At 40.5% G+C, this 26,839-nt stretch overlaps 2 protein-coding genes across 2 annotated transcripts; both read left to right on the forward strand.

Moving 5' to 3' along the window:
* The first annotated feature begins 1,932 nt into the window (after positions 1-1,932).
* Positions 1,933-16,674, forward strand: erbb3b (erb-b2 receptor tyrosine kinase 3b). The gene is made up of 28 exons (XM_044352768.1): positions 1,933-2,225; positions 4,271-4,425; positions 4,677-4,863; positions 5,566-5,691; positions 5,799-5,861; positions 6,068-6,186; positions 7,090-7,231; positions 7,478-7,591; positions 7,684-7,801; positions 7,885-7,958; positions 8,478-8,568; positions 9,259-9,461; positions 9,700-9,832; positions 9,939-10,032; positions 10,961-11,118; positions 11,250-11,306; positions 12,269-12,410; positions 12,536-12,655; positions 12,804-12,902; positions 13,070-13,255; positions 13,337-13,492; positions 13,626-13,701; positions 13,841-13,987; positions 14,076-14,173; positions 14,263-14,439; positions 14,540-14,611; positions 14,899-15,184; positions 15,291-16,674. Exons 1-28 carry the CDS (start codon positions 2,147-2,149, stop codon positions 16,214-16,216), a joined length of 4,398 nt encoding a protein of 1,465 aa, XP_044208703.1. The 5' UTR covers positions 1,933-2,146; the 3' UTR covers positions 16,217-16,674.
* Positions 16,675-18,158: 1,484 nt separating this feature from the next.
* pa2g4b (proliferation-associated 2G4, b) lies at positions 18,159-26,119 on the forward strand. Its single transcript, XM_044350922.1, has 16 exons — positions 18,159-18,370; positions 20,077-20,205; positions 20,292-20,397; positions 20,510-20,579; positions 20,700-20,792; positions 20,885-20,948; positions 21,054-21,132; positions 21,222-21,300; positions 21,405-21,538; positions 21,661-21,755; positions 22,705-22,832; positions 23,024-23,077; positions 23,163-25,291; positions 25,389-25,415; positions 25,650-25,672; positions 25,786-26,119. Exons 1-13 carry the CDS (start codon positions 18,283-18,285, stop codon positions 23,220-23,222), a joined length of 1,179 nt encoding a protein of 392 aa, XP_044206857.1. The 5' UTR covers positions 18,159-18,282; the 3' UTR covers positions 23,223-25,291; positions 25,389-25,415; positions 25,650-25,672; positions 25,786-26,119.
* The last annotated feature ends 720 nt before the right edge of the window (positions 26,120-26,839 follow it).

Raw genomic sequence — 26,839 nt, forward strand, 5'->3', positions numbered from 1 at the left:
AGCCAATCAGAGGTCCATGTCGGGGAGAGTGCTGCTGTGTCTCCAGGGGTGTGACAGCAGTATGTGGGTCAGAGCTGCTCCCGGGGCCACCAGCTCCCAGGGCCCCCTGCAGGACAGCTACAATAGTAGCCCCAGGGCGGGTGCCATAGCTGGGATTCCCACCCGTAACCGGGACGCCTTCACCCAGGGCACAGACACACTGGCAGCAGCCCCACAATCAATTCATCAATCTCTGAAGGGAGTGGCAACTGCAAAAAGCCACAGCAGTCACCCCCACATCTCGCCTCGGACGGGGACAGGGCCACCGGGGCTGACACTCAGGCTGACACCATGGTGGCGTTGTGAAAAAGTGCCAGAAACCACGGACTCATCAACCTTTATAGAGGCCTCTCAGTTTGACCTGACAACAGGGAAATCTGAAAGAAAATCATATAGTTTCATTTCCACTGTGATATTTTCACTTTAGACTGTTTTACTGAGCACGGGGGAAAAATTCTCACTGACTGCCCTTTAAATAACTACACAACTGGCTCAAGTTGTGAAGATTTCTTCCAACTCGTTTAATAATGTTGCTCTGTAAAGTTTTCCATCATTAAATTGGCAAGCGGATAAATTGCAGCTAATCAGTTTATTATAACTGATTAGAGGTTGCACCAAAACTTATTGGTTTAAAGAATATTATGCTTTTTAGGTGCAAAAACTGGCTGAGAGTCCACCTCCCACATCAGGCCCTGCGGCTCTATTTTCACAGCACAAATCTTCAGACTCTGTCTCCTCCTGCTGGATGGAGAACTGCTAGTTTGATAGTAAGAAGCTGATGCACAAACAAGGCAATAATTCATGAGCACTTAAGTCACGTTCCAATAAAAAAAGTATTTTTTGTGACTGCTTTCGATGACTTTATTGTCTCCATTTATATCAGTGAACACATTAGATTAAGATATTAGACATCAGTCAACGTAAGACAACATTATAGATACAATTTCCATTGAAAATTGATGATAATAATGCCAATTGAACAGTCTCACTTTTAGAAGTTGCACAGAATGATCATTTCAAACAAACAGGGGAATGCTCACTCATACAAAAATAAGATTAACTGCACATCTATCAGAAACAGCTACTGCCATACATCCATTAATGAGTTGTTCCCTTTTCATTCACAGCTTCATGTTCAGGAATCTTGACTGCTTTGAGGCCACTTTCTCAAATTAAGCATGTTCTTGTTTTGGGTTCAGAAGTCACTTGACCATCTGACAATGTGTCCATTGTGACAGTCTGCTCCATACGCATCAAAGAGGTGATTAACCAGTTGACAGGGCTGCGGGGACAATACTGCTCTTTACGGGGGGAAAACAGTGCAGCCACTCACAGCACTGGGACTGCAGCACTGCTTCTACATGCAGCAGCTGACAACATGAAACCAATAAAAAAGGATGTATAGGGGACATGGTGTTCATACTGATGCAGGTTTAGATCATTTACATTTGTTTGCCATATTAGAAGCTGCACATTTTGACTTGATAACACCAGTATTAATAATGTAGTGTTTACATCATGTGTCAGTCTGATGAGTCATTGATTTAAATGTTATTCAGCTTTATCCTTTCCATGTAATGTGTATGGCATTGGTGTTTGTAAAGTGGCAGGCATTTTGTGGAACAATACAAGAAAATAAATAAGAAAACAAAAACAACTCTTGTCCTTATCTCTTATTAAATATTCCGCAGAAATATAGCAGGATTTTATCTGTATTGTATGTTCACTGCGACCATTGAACCCGCAGCTCGCAAAAAGAGGAAGAAAAAAAAAGACGGACCAACCTCTGATTGGTGAGTAAATCGGGCTCCTGGCCAATCACATGTCACTCTCAGGGAGGGAAGTCGCAGCGTCAAAATAAACTGCCACTTGTTGACCGTTTCCAGTGTCGCAATTGGCGCGTTTTATCTGCTCGTAGTACTTATGTTTTGTGCGAAGTTTTGAAGAAGGATTTGGATTCCTCCTTCACTTAATAATTGTTGGGTGTGATATATTTTTCCTTTTTTTTTAAAAAAAAAACAAAAACATCCATACTTTCCTTACACATCTTCGGCTGCCCAGACGTGTATGATATGGTGATATCTCACTAAATAGATTCGACATCAACATGAACCAGTGGCGAGTCATATTACTGAGTGTGACATTATTGTGGAGTCTACAAACAGCATTATCACAAACCCATGAAGGTAAGGGATTTATATTTCCATATCATATGTTTAGCTTGTTTTGGTCGCCATAATTTAATTAAGTCTGCAACTGTTAGAGATATTAAACTTTTAATTTGTTAAATATAGTGATGTACATAATTATTGTTTTCTGTCATCCTCTCACACTTTTTCTGCTGCTTGAATTCACCTGTTTACATTTATTCTTCAGTATTATCTACCTCCCTAGACATGACACAGCTAGAAAAGAGGAGAATAATTCATATATCATAAATGCTTGAGACTTGTCAGAGGTTAAAGTGGTTCAATTCTACAAACTATTAACCTTCATCTCTCACAGTGCTCTCTGTGTTCTCGTTGACAGCTGTTTTACTATTATTACCAAGCTGTAATCAAGTCCCTTAATGGATTAATCCATTAATCACCACTTTATATACTGCTAGTGATGAATGACTTCAATGTTATTGCCCTGGTGGAGATTAAATTGCCTGTATGGCAAAGGCCCCAGTTGTAAAATGCTGCTGAGGACAACTGGTCTTGTTAATGTTTTTGTGCAGTCTGCAGATGATTGTTTTTGTTTAATGACAATCACTCATTTGCTATTCGAATGTTTTTTAGTTGTTTGGATCATGTGGGGGGTGAGCTTGTGCATGCATGTGTGTTTAAATTGATCTTATAGTCAAAATGATCATGCATGTTTACTCAAGAGAACCATGCATAAATTAATAAGTGCTTGAGGATATGGATTATGCTGCAATAAGTTCCTTTTACAGTCTGTCGTTATCCAACATTTTCCATAAAAACACATGAGATATATGCATTTATGGCGATAATGAACTTTAGTTGAGTGTAGCTGGATATTTTATCACTGCTCATGTTTATTATGAAGACAGGAAATGTGACTTTGACCTCAATGTGTTGTTGACTGCTGCAGGTGTCTAATGTTTGCACATAAAGTGGCAGTGCCACTGTTTTTGTTGGTCAGTAAGAGATGGTGTGTATGTCCCCTTCCGTCCACGATATTTCCCTTCCCTCTGCCAGAATGTCCCACTCACACATGGCCCATTGTCTTTTGGTTATGATCTCAGCAACGCAGACCCCTCGGACACACACATACGCACATGCACACACACAGAAGCACTGTCTGTCACTGCATCACCCTTCACTCACTGAGACACACTGTCCACATTTATAGTTTTATTACAATAAGCACTTTGTGTGAGAGAAGCTCTTTCCCCCCCGACCCTCGGCCTCCACTCCATCAGCCCCGGGCCTGGACTGCTCCATGTACCAGGGTTACAGCCTGCCTGCTTTACTCTGCTTCACATCAAACTCTCCAGCCGAGACAGCAGCAGCCACAACATCAGGACGACTCACCAAACCCATAAATACCACAGAAACAATATAAGCCGTATCAGTCAAACACTCACTATTTGTTCTCCTTAAAGGGCCATATCAGGGTTAATGCATGTTTGAGCTCCTCAGCAGCAAATTATATTTACTTATCATTTAATTCATTGAATCATTTTAAAACACATTCTATAAGATTTTATATTTTTTTATGTGTTTTTTGTGCCTTTCCAAGCTGCCATTATTTTTCATTCATAAGGCTCTTAAAACTTTTTTTGTCACATTATAATTGCATGGTAATCAGTGAAAGCATTGATTTGCATTACCCTGCAATGTAACACTGACAAAATAATAAAGCAGGCTTGATGTTAAATATGATGGATTACACAACTAAAAAAGTTTCAACATGTTACTAATTGATTTTCATACCATATAAAGACAGATGGGAACAGTTGGAAAATGAGAAATTTAAATCACAGCAGTGTTATTTACAAAATAATCAGTTGGTAAAGTATACATCATCTGTAGTAAGTGGACTAAAATGTGTGAAACCACCGTTAGGAAGTAAAAGTGATGTATTGACCCAAAGTTTATGATCTAGTCGAAGGAGGTTCTGCGCCTTCAGTAATTTGTTCCTTCCCTTTATATCAGCCCTTAAATCACCTAGTTCTCCTCACACTTAGTGTAATGTGTCTTTTCATCTGTGTGTGTGTCAGTGGTGTGTCATGGTACCCAGAACGGACTGAGCTCCACAGGCTCTCAGGAAAATCAATACAACCTGATTAAGGATCGGTATGATGGCTGTGAGATCGTCATGGGAAACCTTGAAATCACTCAGATTGAGAGTAACTGGGATTTCTCTTTCCTCAAGGTACAACTCATCTTTCTGTATTGCCTTGTCTTTCAACTGATTTGTATGTACAACATGTAGAAGTGTTCTGCGCTGCTTGCCAGCATTCTCCTTGCCAGAGGCATACAGTAAACCTCGCACTGTTAGCCCTGTCAGTTTTCTTTATTCAAGATACAACAGAGGCAGAGTAGATCAAACTATTTCCTTTCTACATATGTCAGTCTGTCTGTTGTTTCCTATGTTGATGATCCTCTTCTTCTCCTTTACTCCAGACAATCCGCGAGGTAACTGGCTACGTCCTCATTGCTATGAACCACTTTCAGGAGATTCCTTTAGGGCAACTGCGGGTCATCAGAGGAAACAGCCTTTATGAAAGACGCTTTGCCCTCTCTGTCCTCTTAAACTATCCCAAGGACGGCTCCAACGGCCTGCGGCAGCTGGGCCTTGCAAACCTGACAGGTACTTAAAGGGTTAATGGGAGAGAAGATATTAAAGACAGGAAAAAAGATGCATGGACACAAAATGTCTCATAAAACAACGACTGTTGAGCCTAAAAATGAGTAAACTTCATTCAAGTTTGTGGTGGAAAGAAACAGAAAATGTACGATTTTGTGGCTAGAAAAAGACAGAAAGTGAATGTTACAGTTGGCAGTTACTCATTCTTTCAAAGAGTCTAATTGGTTTTGGTCTCCCCTCCTTCATTTTCCAAATGTCTAACATCTACGATCGCAGTTAGATCAATTTAATTATGAAGCTAAAAAACTTCACTCGTAATCTGACAGTTGGAAAATATTGTGTCCTCCCACCCTCAAAGATGAAAATATATGAGGTCATGTATGTTTATGTACAGTATAAGACAAATACACTGGTGTAACACAAAGCTCTTTGTACTTGATCTAATCCAAACCTTTGCCAAATACTTGTAAATTATGTTGGTAAGATTGTGACTCAACACTAAGCCATGTTTGTTTTAGCAGGTGTGTATTTAAGTAAGACTGAAAAATATATTATATACTGTAACTATATAAAACTAATTGATATAATGAACCTTCAAGCTCAAAGACTGAAACTGTTCATAAAAATATGAATGTTTAGATATGTCATCAGAGGCTTTTTCAGTGTGTTTGCATCATGTCTCTCCCATTTCTCCCCATTTCACAGAGATTCTGGAGGGAGGAGTGCAGATTATCAACAACAAGTACCTGAGTTATGGCCCCTGGATCTTCTGGCAAGATATAATCAGAGACAACAGTGCTCCTATTGACATCCAGTACAACGGAGAGAGGGGTTGGTCCAATTTCACAAATCCCTAAGTTATTTCTAGAGTGTTTCTTTCTTACATGAACTCTCTGAATTTCTGTCTGTCTGACTGTCTCTCTCTCTCTCTCTCTCAGGCCCGTGCCACAAATCTTGTGGGGATTACTGCTGGGGGCCAAATAAGAACCAATGTCAGATCTGTGAGTGCCCGATTGTTCAGTTTTCCTTTTTCTCTCTGTGTTTCTTTCTTTCCTCCTTCTTTCTCTTCCCTGAATGTCTCTCTTTATAGACACAGAGAAATACGCAGAGACAGAGATGCACACACAAAGACACTTCACACACACAAACACACACACACATGCATGTTGGTGACCTCTCTTCAACCCATCTCTCCTGTGTGTCTCAGTGACTAAGACGGTGTGCGCTCCACAGTGTAATGGCCGCTGTTTTGGGACGAGCCCCAGGGACTGCTGTCACATAGAGTGTGCAGCAGGATGTAAAGGCCCTCTGGACGTGGACTGTTTTGTAAGTGCACCATCTTTGTCTCTTTACAGGAATATGTCAGGAAGAGAAAAGCAGGCCATATTGTAGGTTAATCATTCTTCACCTTAGTGGTTAATTTTTTCCACATTTTTTCTTGTTATAAACAATTAATTACTTTCATTATTGACTAATCTGCCAATTATTTTAGCAATTCATTAATTAATCGTTTAGTGAACAACACATAAAGACACTGTGACAAATATCCATTACAATATCCTACAGCACAAGGTGATGTCATCAAACTTCTTATTTTGTCAGTCTAAAATACAAAAATTTCCAATTCACTATGATGTAAGACCACAAAAAGCAGCGTATTCTTACACTAGAGAACCTCGATGAGGTCAAATGTTTGGTGTTTTTGATTGAAAAAACAACTTGGACGATTAATCAGTTGTCAAAAGAGTCGCTGATTAATTTGCTTTCAACTGACTAACCACAGCTCTATAACAAATAATGCACACTCTTAAGAATTATTTCCCACTTTCCAGTAAGTCATTGTTTGTTTGTTCATTGTTACAGTAATTTGAATGCGGTGTGGAAATCCCCTTGAAGACACTTTAAACTTGCATTCAGTATTTGGAAGTTGGTTGCCAAACAGCCACATATTTATTCTTTAGCTTAATTTTTCTCATCTGGGTTTGATTTTCTAACGACTTATCTTGTGAATATAATAGTTTGTGGCAGCTGACTTTAAAATCCTGGAGGGTATAACGTAAACGTAAAAAGTAATTTATTGTCAAAAGCAGTCAGCAGTCGTGTGAACTAGAAATGACTTTTTTACTTAGTTACTCATAGTGGACTTCAATAGTAGCCATAATTTTGGAAAAGTCACCGTTTTCAAATCGATATCTCATTCAAAGAAACTACTTGTGTGTACCTGTGTAGGCATGTCGTCATTTCAACGACTCCGGAGCCTGCGTGCCCCAGTGTCCCCAGACTCTGATCTACAACAAGCAGACGTTTCAAATGGAGACCAACCCTAATGCCAAATATCAGTACGGATGCATCTGTGTCTCTCAGTGCCCCAGTGAGTGGCCTATACTCAGCATGTTTTCTTGTTACTTTTTGTGCAATGTGAAACACACTTTAACTGCTTCTTTAAGGTCGGTGCAACTATTAATTCTGCAAACTTGTGTCATATTGGTCTTAGCACTGTAACGCAAGGAAAGATGGTGGCAAGCCAGATGATGCTGGTTCTTTAAGATTTCCACTGGTTCTTTTGTCTTTTCTAAAGCTTATATATCCTGTGTCTTTCTTCTCTTTCTTCCTGTAGCCCATTTTGTGGTGGACGGTAGCTCCTGTGTGAGCGCCTGTCCTCCAGACAAGATGGAGGTGGAGAGAGAAGGCCAGAGGCAGTGTGAGCTATGCAGCGGACTCTGCCCAAAAGGTTGACATCAATAAATACTTGATACATCTTACACTTACTTGTCAGTCATCTGTATGAGAAAAGCTAATGATGGTGTTTGTTCATCCCTACAGTTTGTGAAGGCACTGGTGCTGAACACAGGCAGACTGTGGACTCCAGCAACATCGACAGCTTCATCAACTGCACCAAGATCCAAGGCAGCCTTCATTTCCTGGTCACAGGGATTCTTGGGTAATTTTCTGTCCTGCCTGAAGAATCTCGGAGCACAGTGCCATACAGACAACATGTTCATACCGTGTCTTTGTCTGTCTCAGAGATGACTTTAAAAACATCCCACCCCTGGATGCCAAAAAGCTGGAAGTGTTCCGCACCGTCAGAGAAATAACAGGTTTGTATATAAAGTGTGTTGATTATAATAATGCTTATTAAAAGACATTATCTGTGGTTCTGCAGGATTTAGCCCATTACCTGAAAATACATACATAATACTGTACTGTACTATGTTTTCTTTTTCAAAGGTATTTCAATAGATTACTGATTTTGCTATTTTTCGAGCAACCATTGGTATCTGCAGAGTCAAAATGTAAATTTGCTTCAGATAGTTGATTTGCTCAATTTACTTCTTAAAGCAGTATCATCACATAAACAGACATTTATAAAGACAAGTTTGTTCACATCATTACCTTTACCTGATGATGACGATCATTTTTGGTCGAAACAAAACAATGAACTCTTGTAACGGCCGTATTTGTTCTGAGTCTGTCAAACCTGGAAGACACAAAAAACACGTTTATCCATCTAATAACCTGCAAAAGTGTAATTTGTCATTAATGGCATAAAACAACAAAAAACAACCGGTAGGGTCCTTTAGTTGTGTTTTAATATCATCACTGTGTTTTATATTCAGATTTTCTTAACATCCAGTCATGGCCCAGTGAGCTGAATGATTTGTCCGTTTTTTCGAGCCTCACTACCATTCAAGGGAGGTCGCTCTTCAAGTAAGGCTTGTTTACATGATGTTTGTATGTGTGTCAAATAAGAGGATTTTTTTTTTTTTTTTGCGTCACAAAGCAGGAGTTGATTTATGCTCCCTAAAATTCAATCAGAGAGTAAATCAATCTGGTAAAACTAATAATCTGTTACCAAATAGATTGTAAACATGACTAAAATCAGTATAATTTAATATTTAAATTAAAAAGAAAAATGAACAGAGGGCAAATCTTGTTTGAGGTCCCCTAAGTAGCCTCTTTATGCTTTCAGCAGGCTCTGATGTTGGTATCCTTTCCCTGAACTAATATCCATCTGTGTTGCATGTTACTGTAAGTGTGTTGCATAACCATGTGTCATCGCCGCTCTCTCGCACACTTTCCACCCTCTTATCTGTCTGCTCAGTAAGTGCTTTCTGTGTTAACACATCGTGAAGAGCCCCCTGTGCATTGTGTTGACACGTTCTAACCTCTTTCCTCTCTGTGGTTGTGTTTTACAGCTGTGAACAGGTATGAATTGTGTGTCTGTGTGTGGAACCTAAACTGCTGCATGCCATTTGGTTTAGAACTAAAATATAATCTGAAGATACAAACCGGTGTTGGAAAGTTTGTGACATTTGCTTCAAATATTTCCCCAGCACACATAAATGTTTGTTCCTTTTTTTCTGCATCCTCCTCTGTTTTCCGGCCCTCTCACCAAAGGCGTTTTTCTCTGATGGTGATGCACATCTCCACCCTTACCTCACTGGGTCTGCGGTCTCTCCGAGAGATCAGTGATGGCAGTGTGTACGTCAGCCAGAACGCCAACCTCTGTTACCACCACACTGTAAACTGGGCGCAGCTGTTCAGAGGCCGCAGAGTTCGAGTCAACAACATTAACAACAACAGGCCACTGGCAGAGTGTGGTAAGGGCCACATTGACTTTGTTAAGATCTGTTTCAGCTGAATAAACTATATACCCATAGTAGCTGAGGGCAGCGTTCAAGGACTTTTATAAATCTATATATTGATAACATATATAATGGTCAGAAAATTCTTCATCGTCTGCTTGTATCTTGGAGCTTAATTAGTGTGAATGTGAAATATATTATTTTATTACAGCAGCAGATACCTGATTCTTTTTTTACATTGTTTTGTGTGCAGTTGCAGAAGGTCATGTGTGTGACCCGCTGTGTTCAGACTCCGGTTGCTGGGGCCCAGGACCCGACCAGTGTCTCTCCTGTAGGAACTACAGCCGAGATGGCACATGTGTTGGCAGCTGTAATTTTTATACTGGGTCAGTAGATATGCGTTGATATTCTTGTGACTGGTGTTGTTTGTGTTGTTGTATTGAATTTATTCATTTTATCTAACTGTATATTTTTTTGATATTGTGTCCACAGAGCTCCAAAGGAATTTGCGGGGCCTGATGGAGAGTGCGTCGCCTGTCATCCAGAGTGCAAGTCTCAGAATGGAGAGCCCAGCTGCACTGGACCGGTAATCACTTCTGAACAGAGACATTTTGGCTCAGTGCCTTTGTCTGATCTCTCTCATGCATTTGACTCTCTACTGGAAATATTTATGGGTGAATGTCTAAACCTGTAAAATAAGTCTAAGATGGTAAATATGTTGAACGTTATCTAAACATCAGCATATCATTGGGAGCATGCTGACGTTAGCATTTACAGTACCAGTCCAGTCAAAAGTTTGGACACACTTTCTTATTCAAGGGAATGGGAATATGAGTCCAAACTTTTGACTGGTACTGTAGCTCAGAGAACCTCAATGTCTACTGTATAAGTACAGCCTCACAGAGCCACTAGCATGGCCGTAGTCTTGTTACATTCATAAAACTATAATAGAGTGCAAGGGAGTAAACACTACTGGGGACACCACTATTACAGTTTCAGTTTGATTTTCTGACTAACATCTTTCCAAGCAGAGTCCCCTTACTGTCCAGCTGCTAAAATCTTCATGAGAAAACAACCTCTCATGAAGCTCTCATCAAGCCCAAAACAACTTCTGAACATAAAAAAGATACTTCATGGATACAGTAATATAAATACTGTCTAGATATGGTTTGCATTAAAAGAAAATTGTTAATTATACAATGATGATCATCTCAATTACTGAAAAATATGATTGTATTTGATCAAAATTTTAACGTATCTCTCAAACAACTTTAAACCTTTGATGTCCTTTGGATACTAATGTACAATTTGTAACAAACCTCAACAAAATACTGGTGAAGCCGCCTGCGATTATTGTTCTGGCCTGGAAACAAACTGTAATTCAATACAAAGGCAATTTCTTGTATTATGTGTTGGTTCATTGCTGGTTCAGAGCCTCTTTCAGTGGAGTTTTATATAATCTCTTTTATCGGTCTCAATTCCTCCTGTATTTTTTCCTTTTCTTCCTTCGTTAGGGTGCAGATGAGTGTGTGGCGTGCGCCAACCTTCGAGATGGTCCTTACTGCATGGCCTCTTGCCCCACTGGAGTAACCGATGGACAGAAGGGGCTGATCTTTAAATATCCCAACAGAGATGGTCACTGTGAACCATGTCACCACAACTGCACACAAGGGTGAGACTGAACTCAAAGCGGGTGTGTGTGTGTTTGTGTGTGTGTGTATTTTCATATGGGTTCATCTTTAGATGGGTCACAGTTATATCATCTATGAATATTGAGGATTTTGATGTGTTTGTCTGTTACAGATGCTCAGGTCCAGGATTGAATGATTGTTTAGAAACAGTCATACTGGCAGTTAGTAGGTGAGTGTTTCCCCCTGCTGGTGAATATCAAATGCTACACTGTAATATTCTGTATGTCATCCGTCCACAACTCTCTGTGATAAACGGGGTAGTGTTGCCAACTGAAGAACTAATATTGACAACATTATAAGAACAATGCTGCTTCTCTCAACTTCACAAACTGCACACCTGAACCACTCATTTTGGTCAGAGACATTATGTTTAATCAGATATTTCATGAGGATACTGGGACTGGAAAGTTAAGTGGAAAAACTAAGACATAATTCAGATAATATCAAGAAAATTACCCTTTTGCTTCTGTCCATCTCTTCCCTCTGCTATGCCTGACAGAGAAGCGTAATAAACTCAACTTCTTCCTTGCTTGTTTCTACAATTTTTAGTTTTTTCTAATGTAAAATTCTAATGTAAAACAAAAAAATGATGTAACATTACTATTCTTTGCATATGACACAATTCACATATCTCATTTGAGTGCTGCCAGATGGTATGCTTTTCTATGCCTATGACTTCTAAAATTATTATAGAGAAGTTTTTTTCCTCCTATCCATATCATTCATATGCTTCAGTAGACTAAGCATTGGACAAATAAAATGTTACCCTGTAAGACATACAGTATATTTCACACCAACCACTTCTTGAACTTGCACAGTATGCTTTTTTGGTTATGTTGGTGTGAGTAATTATGGAGGTCAGAAAATTTGGTTCACTCTCTCTTTAGCTCAGTATAATTGGTCTGCTGCTGTCTGCGCATGATACCCACAAGAATATATTCCATGCTGGTATGCTGGCTAGTATGTCATCAACTGGAACAACCAGTTGACCTGACAGAAACCTTGAAGAAGCATTTGCAGGAACCAAAGCATAGTCTCAACATGACGTCATATCTAACTTTACTTAGCCCTGTTTCTGAGCTTTTTAACCTTTTATCCCACATTTGTATTTCTCTCTGCTTCTCTCTGCAGTGGTCAGATTACAGGCATAGCTTTAGGTGTGCCAGCTGGCTTGATTTTCTGCCTGGTGTTGTTTTTCTTGGGTGTGCTGTACCACCGAGGTCTGGCCATCCGCCGCAAGAGAGCCATGAGGAGGTACCTGGAGAGCGGAGAGGTGAGTCTCTTTGGGAATGATTCAACACCATGAGATGCCGTAAACTGCCTTTGCTTTGACTACCTACATGTGTTTGTTTACACTGAGAAAACAGTCATCTGGGAATTATCCTTGTTTTTTGGCAGAGCTTTGAGCCACTGGGTCCCGGAGAGAAAGGTACCAAGGTTCATGCTCGCATCCTTAGGCCCTCAGAGCTGAAAAAAATCAAAGCCCTTGGCTCTGGAGTATTTGGCATAGTGCACAAGGTATTCATTAACCTTTTTAATGTTTGTCTTTTGGACATCCACTGATTGCCCATTAATTTATGTACAGTAAGAGTTTCAGTCTTATATGGGTTTCACAGACTCATATGAACTAATTTGACTGCAGTTGTATATTTAATTTGTGTTTAAGGGCTTTTGGACTCCAGAGGGAGAGTCAGTGAAGATCCCTGTGGCCATTAAGACCATCCAAGATAGCTCCGGCCGACAGACCTTCACTGAGATCACAGACGTGAGAATCAGACTTGCTTGACAAAAGTTAAAACGTCTCAGATATAGCAATTTATGTGACATATACAGTAATATAGAATATGTTGAGAAGGAAAGAACAAATATTAAAGGGATGTTTTTGTTATTTTTTCATACATATAACATTTTGTCATCATGCTCTTTGTGTAGCACATGTTGTCCATGGGCAGCCTAGACCACCCCTACATCGTTAGACTCCTGGGCATCTGTCCAGGTGCCAGTCTGCAACTGGTGACCCAGCTCAGTTCACAGGGGTCCTTAGTGGAGCACCTCAGACACCACAAGAACAGCCTGGACCCCCAGCGTCTGCTCAACTGGTGTGTGCAGATTGCTAAAGTGAGTGCAGCTAGACTGACAGACTTTTTTAAGGAGACACTACATCATGAATTGGCTTTCAGTGACATGTTTGTGTCTCAGGGTATGTACTACCTGGAGGAGCACTGCATGGTGCATAGGAACCTGGCTGCCCGCAACATCCTACTGAAGAATGACTACCAGGTCCAGATCTCTGACTACGGTGTAGCAGACCTCCTTTATCCCGATGACAAGAAATACGTCTACACTGACACCAAGGTTGTTATGACTCATTCAGTTTGTGATACACCTTGAATTGTTAAGTCACAGTTAAGAGTTTTTCACTGTTTCTTTCAGTAATTGAATCAAACCAAATCTGAACAACCTGTCTGCAATTTGTCTCCTAACCCAGACACCTATAAAATGGATGGCCCTTGAAAGCATCTTGTTTCGAAGATACAGTCATCAAAGTGATGTTTGGAGTTATGGTAAGAGGCGGAGTATTTTGGCTCTGTGTGTATTTAGTGGTACACAGTATGTACCAATAAATCAACTTTCCACTTGAAAGCTGCTGTCTGTGAATTTCGGCAGGGAAAACTTAAATGTGGCATCTCTCTTCCCGGACAGGCGTGACAGTGTGGGAGATGATGTCATTTGGGGCAGAGCCCTATGCGTCCGTACAGCCTCAGGAGGTCCCGAGTCTGCTGGAGAAGGGCGAACGTCTGTCACAACCCCATATCTGCACTATAGACGTCTACATGGTCATGGTTAAATGTGAGCGCCATAAAACATCTCACCAGTTTACACAAACACACAAAGTCATGTACACCTGATCTGAATTATGTTTGCTGCTTCTGTTCAGGCTGGATGATTGATGAAAATATAAGGCCAACCTTCAAAGAGCTGGCCAGTGACTTTACTCGCATGGCAAGAGACCCACCTCGATACCTTGTCATCAAGGTGATGCCATCATCATCATTCCTTTTACAGCTTAGTCCACTGACTGTTGACTGAGACCTTAAATCCTGTACCTCCGTGTTAATCTATAGTTGGAAGGAGAAGAAGCTGCCTCAGAACGGATCCATCGAAGAGAATCAGAGCGAGGGCTTCTAGACGCAGATTTGGAGGACCAAGACGAAGAGGGATTGGAGGACGGTTTGGCTACTCCTCCTCTTCAACACTCTCCATCTTGGAGTCTGTCTCGTTCAAGGATTAATTCTTACAGGGTAATTATAAAAGTCTTAGATTTGATAGATAGACTCTTTAAGGACTGGTTGAGAGCCAAAGAAACCAGCACACAACATTTTTTTCTTCCGTAATTTGTAGAGTGGCACTTCTCAGGCCGGACCAGTTGGATACCTGCCAATGACCCCGAGCCCTGTAGACAGCATCCGCCAGGTGGGACAGACACACACGTTCGCACAAATGCATGCAAACAAACACTTTCCCACCCTGTTAAACTATTGACCCTTGCCACTGATGCTTGCATTACAAGTGATGAAATAGATCCATTTAGCTGTAACAACTTTGCTTTAATCAGCACATTACTACACTTTGCCAAGCGGTGTATCAAATCAATATTATGACCCGGCACAGTAGCCAGTACCTCAGGAAGTGAGGATAATAATAGGATTAATTTTCATTAGCTATAACATCAATCCATGTCTCTGCTTTTCTGTCTCCAGCTGTGGTTTCAGAGGTCTCGTCTGAGCTCAGTGCGAACTCTGCCTGAGAGGTCAGAGGTCAGGGGGAGTGGCAGGGAGACAGAGCTGCGTGAGGAAGGTTTAAGGACGGGGAGTCTTCATAGGGCCCGGTTTGGATCCGAAAGGGGCAATCCACATGTCAGCCGGCACAGGAAGCTCTCGACAGCATCAAGTCCATCTTCATATAAAGTGTGGACGGCAGAAGAAGAGGAGGAGGTGGACCGTTATGGCTATGTCCTTCCTGGGTCACCTGTCACTCCAGAGAGAGGTAAGTTATCAGAACTAAGATGAGAGCATTATGGGAGCTCATTTATAGTATTTGCTTGACTGTTTTGCTTGACTGATCTTCTTCCTTTTACATATTCTGTCTACAGTCTGTAGAGTCTCTCATTCTGGACGAAGAAACTCAAGATCGACCAAGAATAATCCGTCTCTTGTGGTGATAAATCCCTCCCACGGTTACGAGGTCATGAGCAAAGAGCCTGGTGCTCCTCCTTGCTCGACCGGAGGCAACTCATCACAGGTTGCACTTTGTCGTAAAACCTCACCTTTACCTTCTCCAACCTTCATGGCTCCATTACCTGCAGAGGACACAACACATGTGGAAAGCCTGACACCAATCTCAGCTGTAAGAAGTAGGCAAGTAAATGAGGACTGTGAGGGAACCGTAGCAGAGCGAAGAGACTCCGCAAAGAAACATCAGCTCACTGTGGACTCTGAGAGTGAGATCAAAGCTGCTGACGAACAAGGACAGGCAGTCCAAGGGACAGGCAGGTATGAATACATGGACATCAGACGCTCTGACTCTACGGAGGGCGAGGATCCAGCACGGGAGAGGCGCGGGCGTCAAACATCTGCTAAGAGTGCAGCAGAGACACAGGAAACAGACGGGGCAGAGGAGAGCCAAATAGTGGAGGTGTTGAAAAAAGAGCAAAAGGAAGAAGAGGAAGAAGAGAAGAACCACTGCACAAATAAACAACCCACACTTGAGGGGGATCTCAGCAGTATGGTCATGCCCAGGCCAGATGTGCTCACAGCTGGAGGAGAAAAGGTAGAGGAGTATGAGGATATGACCGGATTTGGAGTGGTATCCAGTGGGTGGGAGCAGCCAGACTACCAGAACCTCCCAGTGAAGGGGAGGGCTGTTTCTGAGGAGATGGGCGGTGGCAGGTGTACAGGGATCGGGGGATACATCAAGGTGTGTGCTGGCATGGGGGAGTCTGGCAGCAACACATCATTTGACAACCCAGACTACTGGCACAGCAGACTGTTTCTCAAACCAGATGCTGTACGCACCTAATAATGTGGACTGGGACAGAGATACGGTAACTGCTGCGGTTACTTTAGGTCAACATTTGTTTTTGTTTTTATATCTTTTACAAGATTTTTTCTTTGAGTTCCAGCATCCAATGGGCATTGAAAGATAAAAGTAATAATATAGATTTGAATCTCATTGCACAGTTTTATAATAAATAAAGGTTTATGAAACCAGCTGTGAGTTGGTACAGAACCACAAAATAAAGATTATAGCAGACAAAATGTAGTGTGTGACAATGGACTCCGAAGTGGTGAGCAACAGTAGACATATAAAGTTTACCTTGCAACATATGAATGCCTTATTGTTATAATAATCCTGTATTTTGCAGCGGTAAGATGAGGTGTTCATCTCCCATTTCTGTAGAGCAGTCTTTTGTACAATTTATTATGACATGAATTATTAAATACGTTAATAAATATGATTATTTTTCAAATATCCAACCATGTGTGTCATTGATTTGTGTGGAGAAGTCTTTTTTTTTACATTGTCTTGCAGTGTGTTCATTAAATAAAACGATAAAATACCAAAGTCTTGAAAACACTAATTCATTTGTTTCACTTGTTACATTTTCAAAAGTATATTAAAATGTGAATCATCAAATAAATCAAACAGCTATTTTTTAAGTTCCAGCTCGCATTTGGTGACACTGAGCAGCACTGAATGAGATGGAGGTAAGTGAACGCACCGGTGACGCATGCGCGCGTCAGAGGTCAGAGGCAGATCAGAGATGATCGGACACGTGAGAGATTCACTTCAGCGCTCTTCCTTTTTCGTTCGAGTCCAGTTTATGGGCTAATGAGTTTACCTCAAAATCATTGTGTTTTAAAATAGTTCCTCATTAAACTTTAAATTTAGCAGTGGTTTTTAAAATTACACCAAATTAAATTACATTTAAAGCAATTTAATGAAAGCAATGAAATTTAAATGAAAGTAATGTGAACTGGTAATGTTAATTATTCATTTTATGATAGACTACTGGTTGGAACATTTCATATCCACATTTCCATATTTTCCAAATCTTCCCTAAAACTTCTCAAACGTCCTTATTTCTGACAGCTATTTTGTTCTCAACAGAGCCTCTCACACATATAAATAAACAAGTAACTAGCTATTTCAGAATGCATCTGCTTACTGTTGCTTTTATTTTAGTCTATCTACCAGCCATTTTGGCTTCTGTGAGCCTTGATGTGTGATTTTTTCCCAAATAAATTTAATAAAGAAAGAATGCTATCCTGTTGATGGACAGGAAGGATAGCTTAGGAGTTGCCCCTACTACATTTGACAACATCTGCGCTAAAAACTGAGGATGAACATGTTACTGAACTGAGCCAAAAAATTGCTCACAGTGTTTTGAGAACCATTATTTTCATTCAACGATTGCGCCAGATTAACTAAAAAAAAAAGATTGGCAAAAGCACTAGGATCAGGAGATAAGGGGGAGACATTTACATTTGATTCAAAATAGAGTGCGTCATGTGAGAAACAGGGGAGGAAACAGAAAAGAGGAGGTAAGAAAAGGATACAGCAATCTATACAGCATACTTAATATTATAGGGAAGCATCCAACTGGTCTTTGTGAACATTGTCAATAACCACTGTGGGACAACTGTGTTCATCAGCTGCAATATCAGAGATGAAGGACATGATGGAGAAAATGGAAAGATAAGGGCTAACAGGAGTAAGATTAAAGAGCCTACTTGAATGTGGTGTTAGTGGACAGGGCAGAAGATGCTTTATCAAGGAAAACAGGACTGTTGCAATCCAGACACTGTAGGAGTAAACTAACTCCAGAGGATGGCATCAATGCAACGGTATGGATGCCAGCTGCCGTTAAACCTCAAAGAAGAAACAGAAGGCCGTGAACTATCTTGACTGCGGAGCGTGTCTTTGGCAGCGGGCGGGATCTAGTGATCGTTGGCTCCCGGCTGAAAGTCGGGCGGGCGGGTGCAGAGCAGAGACAGCGTGGTCCTTCCTCTGACTGACTGACTGACTGACTGACACCCGCCGGGGAAAAAAAGTTACTCTGAGTTCGCGGACACACTGCCAACATGTCTGGAGATGAAGAGACACAGGAGCAGACCGTCGCCGACGACTTGGTGGTCACCAAGTACAAGATGGGCGCCGAGATTGCGAATCGTGAGTGAAATGCAGCGATAACGAGCCGTTACACTCAACAGCCCACATTTATCCGTCACTGTTAGCTAGCAGTGTCAGCTAGTCACAACCAGGCAGCAGCTGTGCCATGTGCCGCAGCAGTAGCAACGGCGGGTCATGTTAGAGAGAGGGTCTTAAGAGGTCTTAAAACAAATAAAACATGGTTGTGGATAAATATTCAGGCAGAGCTTTTCTTTATATACGGCGCGTATTTGTTTAACGTCACGCTGCTGTCACATTAGCCTGGTGAGCTAGGTAGCTACAGCTATCTTACTAGCAGGCGTTAGCTATAGCTGCAACTGCTAACGTAACAGATAACAATGACAAGTAGAAATTGAATGACGATATGGGGGTTGTTACAGACCGTGAAAAGAGGACATTTAAATGTATACAACAAATGAGAACCTAGACTAAAAAAAATCTCACTTAAGATACTTGGCTGAAGATCTGGTTGTTTTAAATGGTGTAATTTAAAGTCATAATCAGAGTTAAGTAGAAGCCAGTCAACGCACCCAACACGCTGCTCTGTTAAATTACGCCAAAAGGTCATTTACTAGACTTAACATGATGAGACACAGTCACAAACTCAACCTGTCTGTGTCGTCATGAATCTTAAACTTTATATGCTGTTATCAATTATTACATTTAAAGCCTACAATCACTGCACACATTATTAGTGTGATGTCATAACTAGTTATTTTTTCAATATAACGTATATTCAAATATAAATGAAAACCTAAAACTTATGAACTTGTACTTTAACTATATTACTAGTATTTCAAAATTACTGCATTCTCAATACATAACCATATGTAATTGTGATTCATCCAGGAAACATTTTCCAAGCACTTTAAACAGTGCCCACCTTCACACTAAGAAGTTACACTTGCACCAGTGAGTTTCCCAGTTCAACTACAGTCTACTGGTTTGACTGTAATTTTTCTGCCAGTTTGGAGATTGAACAAGTGACCTTCCTGCCATATAAAGTTTAAATTCAGATAGTAAAACCAAAATAACACAAAATAACTACCACAGTTTACTTGAACAAGTTGGATTTTTTAAAATTATGTGGTAAAATTTCCAGTGTCTGGTTGTTTTTCATTCCTAGTTCATCCCTTTACGCCTGCCAAGCTGTGAAGACGACCTCATGTTCAACACAGGGTTCAATGACACTGTGTGTCCTTGTGATTTTTGTATTGTAGCTTATCAAGGCTGATCTACTTATTTTGAATCAAGCCATCTAATTTACTACTATCATTACACTGTCAAGCTGACACGCAGCTGTCAGACAATCTGTCAAATATTTATCTCTAAGCGAACGTAGCATCAGCTCAGTCAAAGTCACATGAGTTGCTCAGTTGCATTGAGCTACCGATTGAGCCCTGAACAGTAAGCAACAGTCATTCCTGATATTAACACTGACCAAACTATCTGTCTGCAGAGGTGGCAGCCTGGTGCCTGACTTTAATCAGACTTATGAGTGCTGAAATGGTCAGACAATTGATTCAGTTGCCATTTTTCATTATTTTCTGACATTTTATGGACCAAAATGATTAATCCACCAACCAAGAAAATAATAAATTAACTGAAAATAATCATTAGTTGCAGCCCAAACCTGTATACACTCTGTCATTGACATGCCATTTTAACCGCATCATGTTTTTTTTTTTTAATCTTGTGTCCTGCAGAGGCTCTGAAGACGGTGGTTGGAGCAGCTACAGCTGGAGTTTCTGTGCTCAGCCTCTGTGAAAAGGGAGATGCCTTCATCATGGCAGAAACTGGGAAAATCTTCAAGAAGGAAAAAGAGATGAAGAAAGGTATGTTTTTGTTGCAGTTAATTAGTCATCATCAATGTCTTCGACTCAGCGCTTCCTCACTCACCCACTCTTTCTCTCTTTCTCAGGTATCGCTTTTCCTACTTGTGTGTCAGTTAACAACTGCGTATGCCATCACTCTCCCCTGAAGAGTGACCCTGATGTCATACTAAAGGATGGGGACCTTGTCAAAATGTAAGCTGCAGCATTGATAACTGTCCATCCTTTATGCTACATAAATTACGGTTTGCGTTTTATTAATTTGTACATTCCTCACCTCACGTTTTCCTTTTGTGTCTGTGTGCAGTGACCTGGGTGTGCACGTTGATGGCTTCATCTCGAATGTAGCTCACAGCTTTGTTGTTGGAGTGACAAAGGTATGTCATGTGCTTGTAATGTAATTTACTTGATTACCACTGATTGTCACATCATAAACAGCAAGTAATACTTAATTTCATCCCTTGTCATTCTTTAACTTGCCTCCTGCTTCACTTCAGGACAACCCGCTGACAGGGCGGAAGGCTGATGTTATGAAAGCAGCTCACCTCTGTGCTGAGGCTGCTCTGCGTCTTGTCAAGCCAGGAAACCAGGTAAAATTCTCCCACCGTGGCGACTGATTTGACCAACAGCATCACTGTTTACGCCCCATCTAATAATTGTCACTGTGCCGTCCTTCTGTCAGAACACACAGGTCACAGAAGCCTGGAACAAGATTGCAAAGTCATTCAAGTGCTCCCCCATTGAGGGTAGGTGTTTGTGAATATTTGCCACTTTCATGCTCTGTGATCTCGATGGTATACATTTGCTGGATGTAATTTGACATGCTCAGTTTATTCCTTTAATGTGTGCAGGCATGCTGTCCCATCAGCTCAAACAACACGTGATTGACGGGGAGAAAACTATCATCCAAAACCCAACGGACCAGCAAAAGTGGGTTCACTCAGCAAGTGTTTATTGTCACTGACCTTATGAGTGTCCCCCCTTTACCAGTTGATGAACTTGTCACTCTGTTTTTGTAGGAAGGACCATGAGAAGGCTGAGTTTGAGGTGCATGAGGTATATGCAGTGGATGTGCTTATCAGCACTGGAGAGGGGAAGGTGAGAGGAAATTTGGTTCGTTTTTTTTTTTTTTTTTTTTTTCCACTTAAGTTTGAAAATTACAAAAAGGTAACGATATATATGTTTTGTTTTTTGCAATTCAGGCAAAGGATGGAGGTCAGAGGACCACCGTTTACAAACGAGACCCCAACAAGGTGTACGGCTTGAAGATGAAGACATCTCGGACGTTCTTCAGTGAGATGGAGAGACGCTTCGATACAATGCCTTTCACTCTGAGGTAGCATTTTTAAGTTGATCAAATATTTCACTTAAAAGAGGGAAAAAAAGTTATCTTTTATCAAAATCATCTCCTAAGTTTCATCCTCTTATTTCTCTTTTCTTCTCTGCTTGTCGCCTCAGAGCGTTTGAGGATGAAGGCAAGGCCAGGTTGGGTGTGGTGGAGTGTGCCAAACATGAGCTGCTGCAGCCATTCAGTGTGCTGCATGAGAAAGAGGGTGAGTAGAACAATGAGGGACGTAACTAAGGCCTTTGTGACATGACGTTTTTGTAAGGTTTGTTGTTATGTGAACAAAATGAAGCGAGGTCTGGAAGTTTCTCTCTGTTGTTGGAAAGTTTCACATCTACTTGAATTTTTTTTTTTAGAAAAATATTGCATCCAGTTGGTAACAAGAAATGTCCGTTACATCTGTAACAGTAGACATACCTCAGTTAGTTAACAATGGGTGATCTATCCCACATTTATCTTCTCTGAATGGAGTTTTATCATTTACTGGTCCCATAGCTGAGACAATTTTCTTCCTGCCCCATGGAACATAATGTAATCATTTCCTCTCCTGTTAATTTTGTCATGTTTCTCTAATGAAAACAAACACCAGACTTGTGACTCGTGCACTGAGCACGCTAGAGCCCCGTAGGACTCTCAAAACTATCTGCCATTTGTGAGTGACAGTCATTTGTGAAATGTAACGTTGCCACCATTTGCGATCTATGTGTAAGCAGTGATTGCTCGCAGATCGTTTTTCTGAAACAAGCTCCTTGGGAGCGTCCTGATAGCGGAATGGTTACAGCGCATGACACATAACCGCAACATCCCTGGTTTTACTCCGGCTAGGGACCTTTTTTTTGCATGTCATGCTGCTCGCTGATGAGCTCCTTGCTCAGCATTTGCTGGGACGCAGCATCATCTAGTAATGCTTTGTGCTGGCCAGTCAAATGCGTCTAACTGTGCTTACTCAGTAAAGTTACATTGTCTACTGTCGAAAGAGGATAAAACGATTCTATTAAAATCTGAATAAATCAGTTTTAACCATGAATTTTACCTGACGAGTTAACGCTACTATAATACCTACACTTGTTTGTACTCTGTTACCTGACACATTTGATATCCAGATTGTATACCCTGTTGGACCATTGGATGTAATTTCCAACTCTGTCTGTGTCCAGGTGAATTTGTAGCCCAGTTCAAGTTCACCGTGCTGCTCATGGCCAACGGACCTCTGCGAATCACAAACAGCCTCTTCGAGCCAGAACTCTACAAGTCTGAGCACGAGGTGGAAGACGCCGAGCTGAAGGTAAAAATGAGTTTGATGAATGGGATATTACATCCTCTGCCTGAGAAAAAAGCATGAGACTAATGAGCCGCTGTAGCATGCTGTTAGCTGACTTGGCATTTTCAAAGCTATTATGTGTTGATGTATTGTGTGCTGCAGCTCATGAGGTTACAAAATTCAGTTTTTGTCTTTTGTTCTTTTTTCCTGTAAAGGCTTTGCTTCAAAGCTCAGCCAGCCGTAAGACGCAGAAGAAAAAGAAAAAGAAGGTGAGTTACAGAGCTGTTTGATACTGCTTGACATAAACAAGAATGCATGTTCTGGTTTCCTCTAATTTAATTTTCTTTTATCAAGGCCTCAAAGACTGTTGAGAGCGCAACAGGACAGGCGATGGAGACCGAAGCTGCAGAATAGATTCTATATCCAAGAAAGACATCTGATGACCCAAAGAACAGACGTCACGAATCCTTCTGTCCCAGCTGTCTGAGGCACTAGTGGCATAGCCGCTGTGAATACCTCCGAATCTAACTGATGTCAGTCTGGGATGATGCTGCTCCTAAATTCTGTCACTCCACCTAAAACACACACACATGTCCCTAAAAAAAATCTCACTGTCCTTGAGACAGCCTTATACCCTAACAGTGGACACAATTCTACAACAGAGGATTTTTTTTTTTTTTTTTTTTTTTTTTGTGCAAAGACATATTCTCACTGGAACATTTAACCATTTGACTGACCTTGAGCCTTCGTCCCTTTATTCCACAGTAACTGTAGTGAAAGTTATGGTCAAATAAAATGGGTTTGACAGAGCAGCCAAGGATAATGAATGCACAGTACTGTGTCAGTGTAATTGTGTGGCATATAGATAATTTCCTTGACCTGAAGCCATGGCTTTGAAATGAATGTTAACTTGTCGTAGGCAGAAATGTGCAACATCTTAGAGTCACACAAGTTATAGGCATGACATCATTAGTCATTACTTTTGAATTCAGCATAATTACTGCATTTATACTGCTCCTGCTTAGGTCTGTCTACTAGTGCATTGTGTCTACTTCTAGGCATCTAGGTAACTCAGCTAACAATTTCTAAAACTGACATGTAAGACCTACCAGTTGTGTAATTTAACAGGTAAAAAAAAATGAATTTCTTTTCTCAGTTGTGGATGGTTTAACTCCTGCCAAGGGTTCAGCGTTCAGTCTTCTGGTGCCACCACTGAGTCTGACAGTCTGTGTTTACATAAGAATTCCATACCTGTTAAATATATGGATGCTTTTGTAAAACAAATCCCAGTTTCAGAGACTATTTTTGGAAACATTAAAAAACCACCTGACATCATTTGTTTGCTCGTGTTTTTGGACTTTGTGTGTATTCAGCTGATTGTCCTGATGGGTGAATGTGTGTTTTTCATGATTTTGAAAAGAATCCCTGTTTCCCTAATTATTTTACTCTCTTTGCATTTTGTTTGTCCAAAGCCAAACAAGTGACTTGTGTGAGAACACTGAGTTTTCTTTGGGGAATGTAGGTGATGAACAATAAACTCCAAAGAAATGCAAAGTTACATTCAATGAGATAAATCTTATTTTTAGCACCTTTGACAAAGTAAATGTCATGGGCTGTAGTAAGGCGCATTTCTTGTTGACCTAAAAGTAGTCGAATTTAAGCATATTGTGTCTAAGAATATACAACTTCTACTCAAAATATACATAAAAGAAATAAAAAAACATGACCTCAGTGTCCATAATGGTAGCCAAGCTCCTGAGTACAGAGAGAATATGAATCAAGCAATATAATTAGTTAACTTTTTGAATATATATAAAACATAATGAAACATAGGACCACTTCCTGCAGTAAATCAACGAAAAATAAGTAACGGAACAAACAAAAGAAAACAAAATAAGTCTGGGCAAACAATTGGCTACAAGTACAGGAAGAAAAAACAGTAAACTATGGAGACAAATGAATAAAAAAAATAAGGGGGTACCATGTATCAATGGGATATTACATCCTCTGCCTTGTAGCACATTTTCCTTAAAAAAAAAAAAAAAAAAGATTCCCTCCTTTATGTACATCAGAAAATTGACCAAGCTTAATAAAACTTCCCCTATGTTATTATTAGTCCTTGCGATTAGACATTCAATAGAGTTTGTCTTCAATTTTAACCTTTCAGCAAAACCTGGCTTTGTCTGGCTCTTCCAATTAATCAGGCAATATAGTTATTCAACAATCACGTATATAATTTACTGTATATGGTGAAATTATTTAATATAGTCATTCAAAAACATCTGGTGCACACGTGTGATGAATAACTGAATTAATGAACGTTTAAAAGCACGTAAAAAGTTGCAACACTGGTTTAATATACGAGCTTTTTCTGTAAACGCTTTAGGAGACTCAATTTCCCATGTTGCACTACGATTCAAGGGATATAAATACGAAGTCGCAGGAATGTGACGTTCTTCAGGGAGACGATTCTGCAGCGGCTGGTACGTTGAAACCTATCTGTCGATGTCAGAATCCAAGCTAATCAACTTCTTTTAAATCCATCGAGCTAATCTTTCATGTTTCTCCTTCTGTTTTCAGACTGCCCTCGTCGACATGAGAGCTAAGGTTTGTGTTTAATGTCTGGATGATCATATAATTATGTTCTCCTGTTGTGCTAACACTTGCTAGCTTACAGGCTCGAGTTGGTCGAAGGACTCACGCAGCACGTTCATTAGTGTTCAACTGTAAAATGTTAGCTTTTCAACTTGTGTCTTAGTTGAGTGTAACGTTAAATGTGTGTCGCCATATGTGCATGAATAAATAGAAAAACAATAACGAACGGTTGTCTTTCTCTTACAGTGGAGAAAGAAGCGCATGCGCAGGTAAGATAAGGTTCAGCGCACGTTTTTACAGTCATGCGGTAGTGTCAAGTCCAACTCTACACCGTGTTTGAGTATTTATTTTCCTCTAACTGACCGTTGTGATCACGTTATAGGCTGAAGCGTAAAAGGAGAAAGATGAGGCAGAGGTCCAAGTAAACGGTCCCCTCCGCCATGGCTGTGACATCACATGCTGCCCACAAACAGGCTGGTGAACACAGCTGGAGACCCAGGTCCCCTCCGCATGTCAAGGCTTGAGGCCAGTGGCGTCCATATCGACCAGAGGCCGTGGAGCATCAGCAGCTGATTGATGCTGGAGAGCTGATTCAAGTCCTGCTGGATGACGGGCTGTTCCTCTGGGACATTTGGGACTCTCTGTTTTTAATTCCTCAACTTTTGTCATTTGTTTTTGTTTATACTGTGATTAAAGGTTTTGGTTTATAAAAATTATTTACATGTCTTGTTTTTTTTTTTTTACACAACAAATTGGCTTTCATTGCCCAAGTATTTCCATTGGTGGTGATTTTGAAACACTAATGTCCTGAGGAAGCGGCTTATCTGTCCTCTTCTAGGTGAGATGTTCAGGCAGCCTGAGTCAAAAGGCTTTTTTTTTTTTTTTTTTTTTTTTTTTTTTTCTCCCATATACAAAAGAAGTCATAGTAGGAAAAACACTTGGAGTTCAACAGAGCCACAGTTAGATTAGTATTTACTGTGCGTTTCCTATTTTAACAGGTCAGAGTGCTGTTAGTTACTAAATCAGGTGACTGCCCTGAGTGGTGGATTTATTAAGGTCCTATATTCAAGAATAATTGTATGGCATTGTAAAAACACTCCATTGTGAGTAAAAGTCTTTCATTCAAAAATTTCATTTGGAAACAAATATTCTCAAAATGTACTTGGGTATAAAAAGCAAGTAGAGGCCTAACAGAAATACTCAAGTTAAAGTAGTGCAAAATTGTACCTCAGTGTAGTACATGGGTAAATGTACTTAATTACTTTATACTACTGCACTAACTAATAACATCACCTGGTATAATAGAAGGAAAACGTGTTTCTTCATTCCCTGCTATAGAAACAATGTCATTTAAATAATCTTTGCCGTACTTGCACATGAAAATAAATGTGCTACGTCGTTTTGTTTGGAGTGATTAGATTCACGTTAGTTAAAAA

Source organism: Thunnus albacares, chromosome 5 (genome assembly GCF_914725855.1).
Source record: "Thunnus albacares chromosome 5, fThuAlb1.1, whole genome shotgun sequence".
NCBI classification, from domain to species: domain Eukaryota; kingdom Metazoa; phylum Chordata; class Actinopteri; order Scombriformes; family Scombridae; genus Thunnus; species Thunnus albacares.

Excerpts from the sequence above, each read along its gene's own strand:
- pa2g4b (XM_044350922.1), top strand. The coding sequence starts at position 18,283 with ATGTCTGGAGATGAAGAGACACAGGAGCAGACCGTCGCCGACGACTTG. Across the intron at positions 18,371-20,076 it reads GGGCGCCGAGATTGCGAATC|AGGCTCTGAAGACGGTGGTT; the intron begins GTGAGTGAAATG and ends TGTGTCCTGCAG. Across the intron at positions 21,133-21,221 it reads AACCCAACGGACCAGCAAAA|GAAGGACCATGAGAAGGCTG; the intron begins GTGGGTTCACTC and ends CTGTTTTTGTAG.
- erbb3b (XM_044352768.1), top strand. The coding sequence starts at position 2,147 with ATGAACCAGTGGCGAGTCATATTACTGAGTGTGACATTATTGTGGAGT. Across the intron at positions 5,862-6,067 it reads TAAGAACCAATGTCAGATCT|TGACTAAGACGGTGTGCGCT; the intron begins GTGAGTGCCCGA and ends TGTGTGTCTCAG. Across the intron at positions 13,493-13,625 it reads ACGTCTACACTGACACCAAG|ACACCTATAAAATGGATGGC; the intron begins GTTGTTATGACT and ends CTCCTAACCCAG.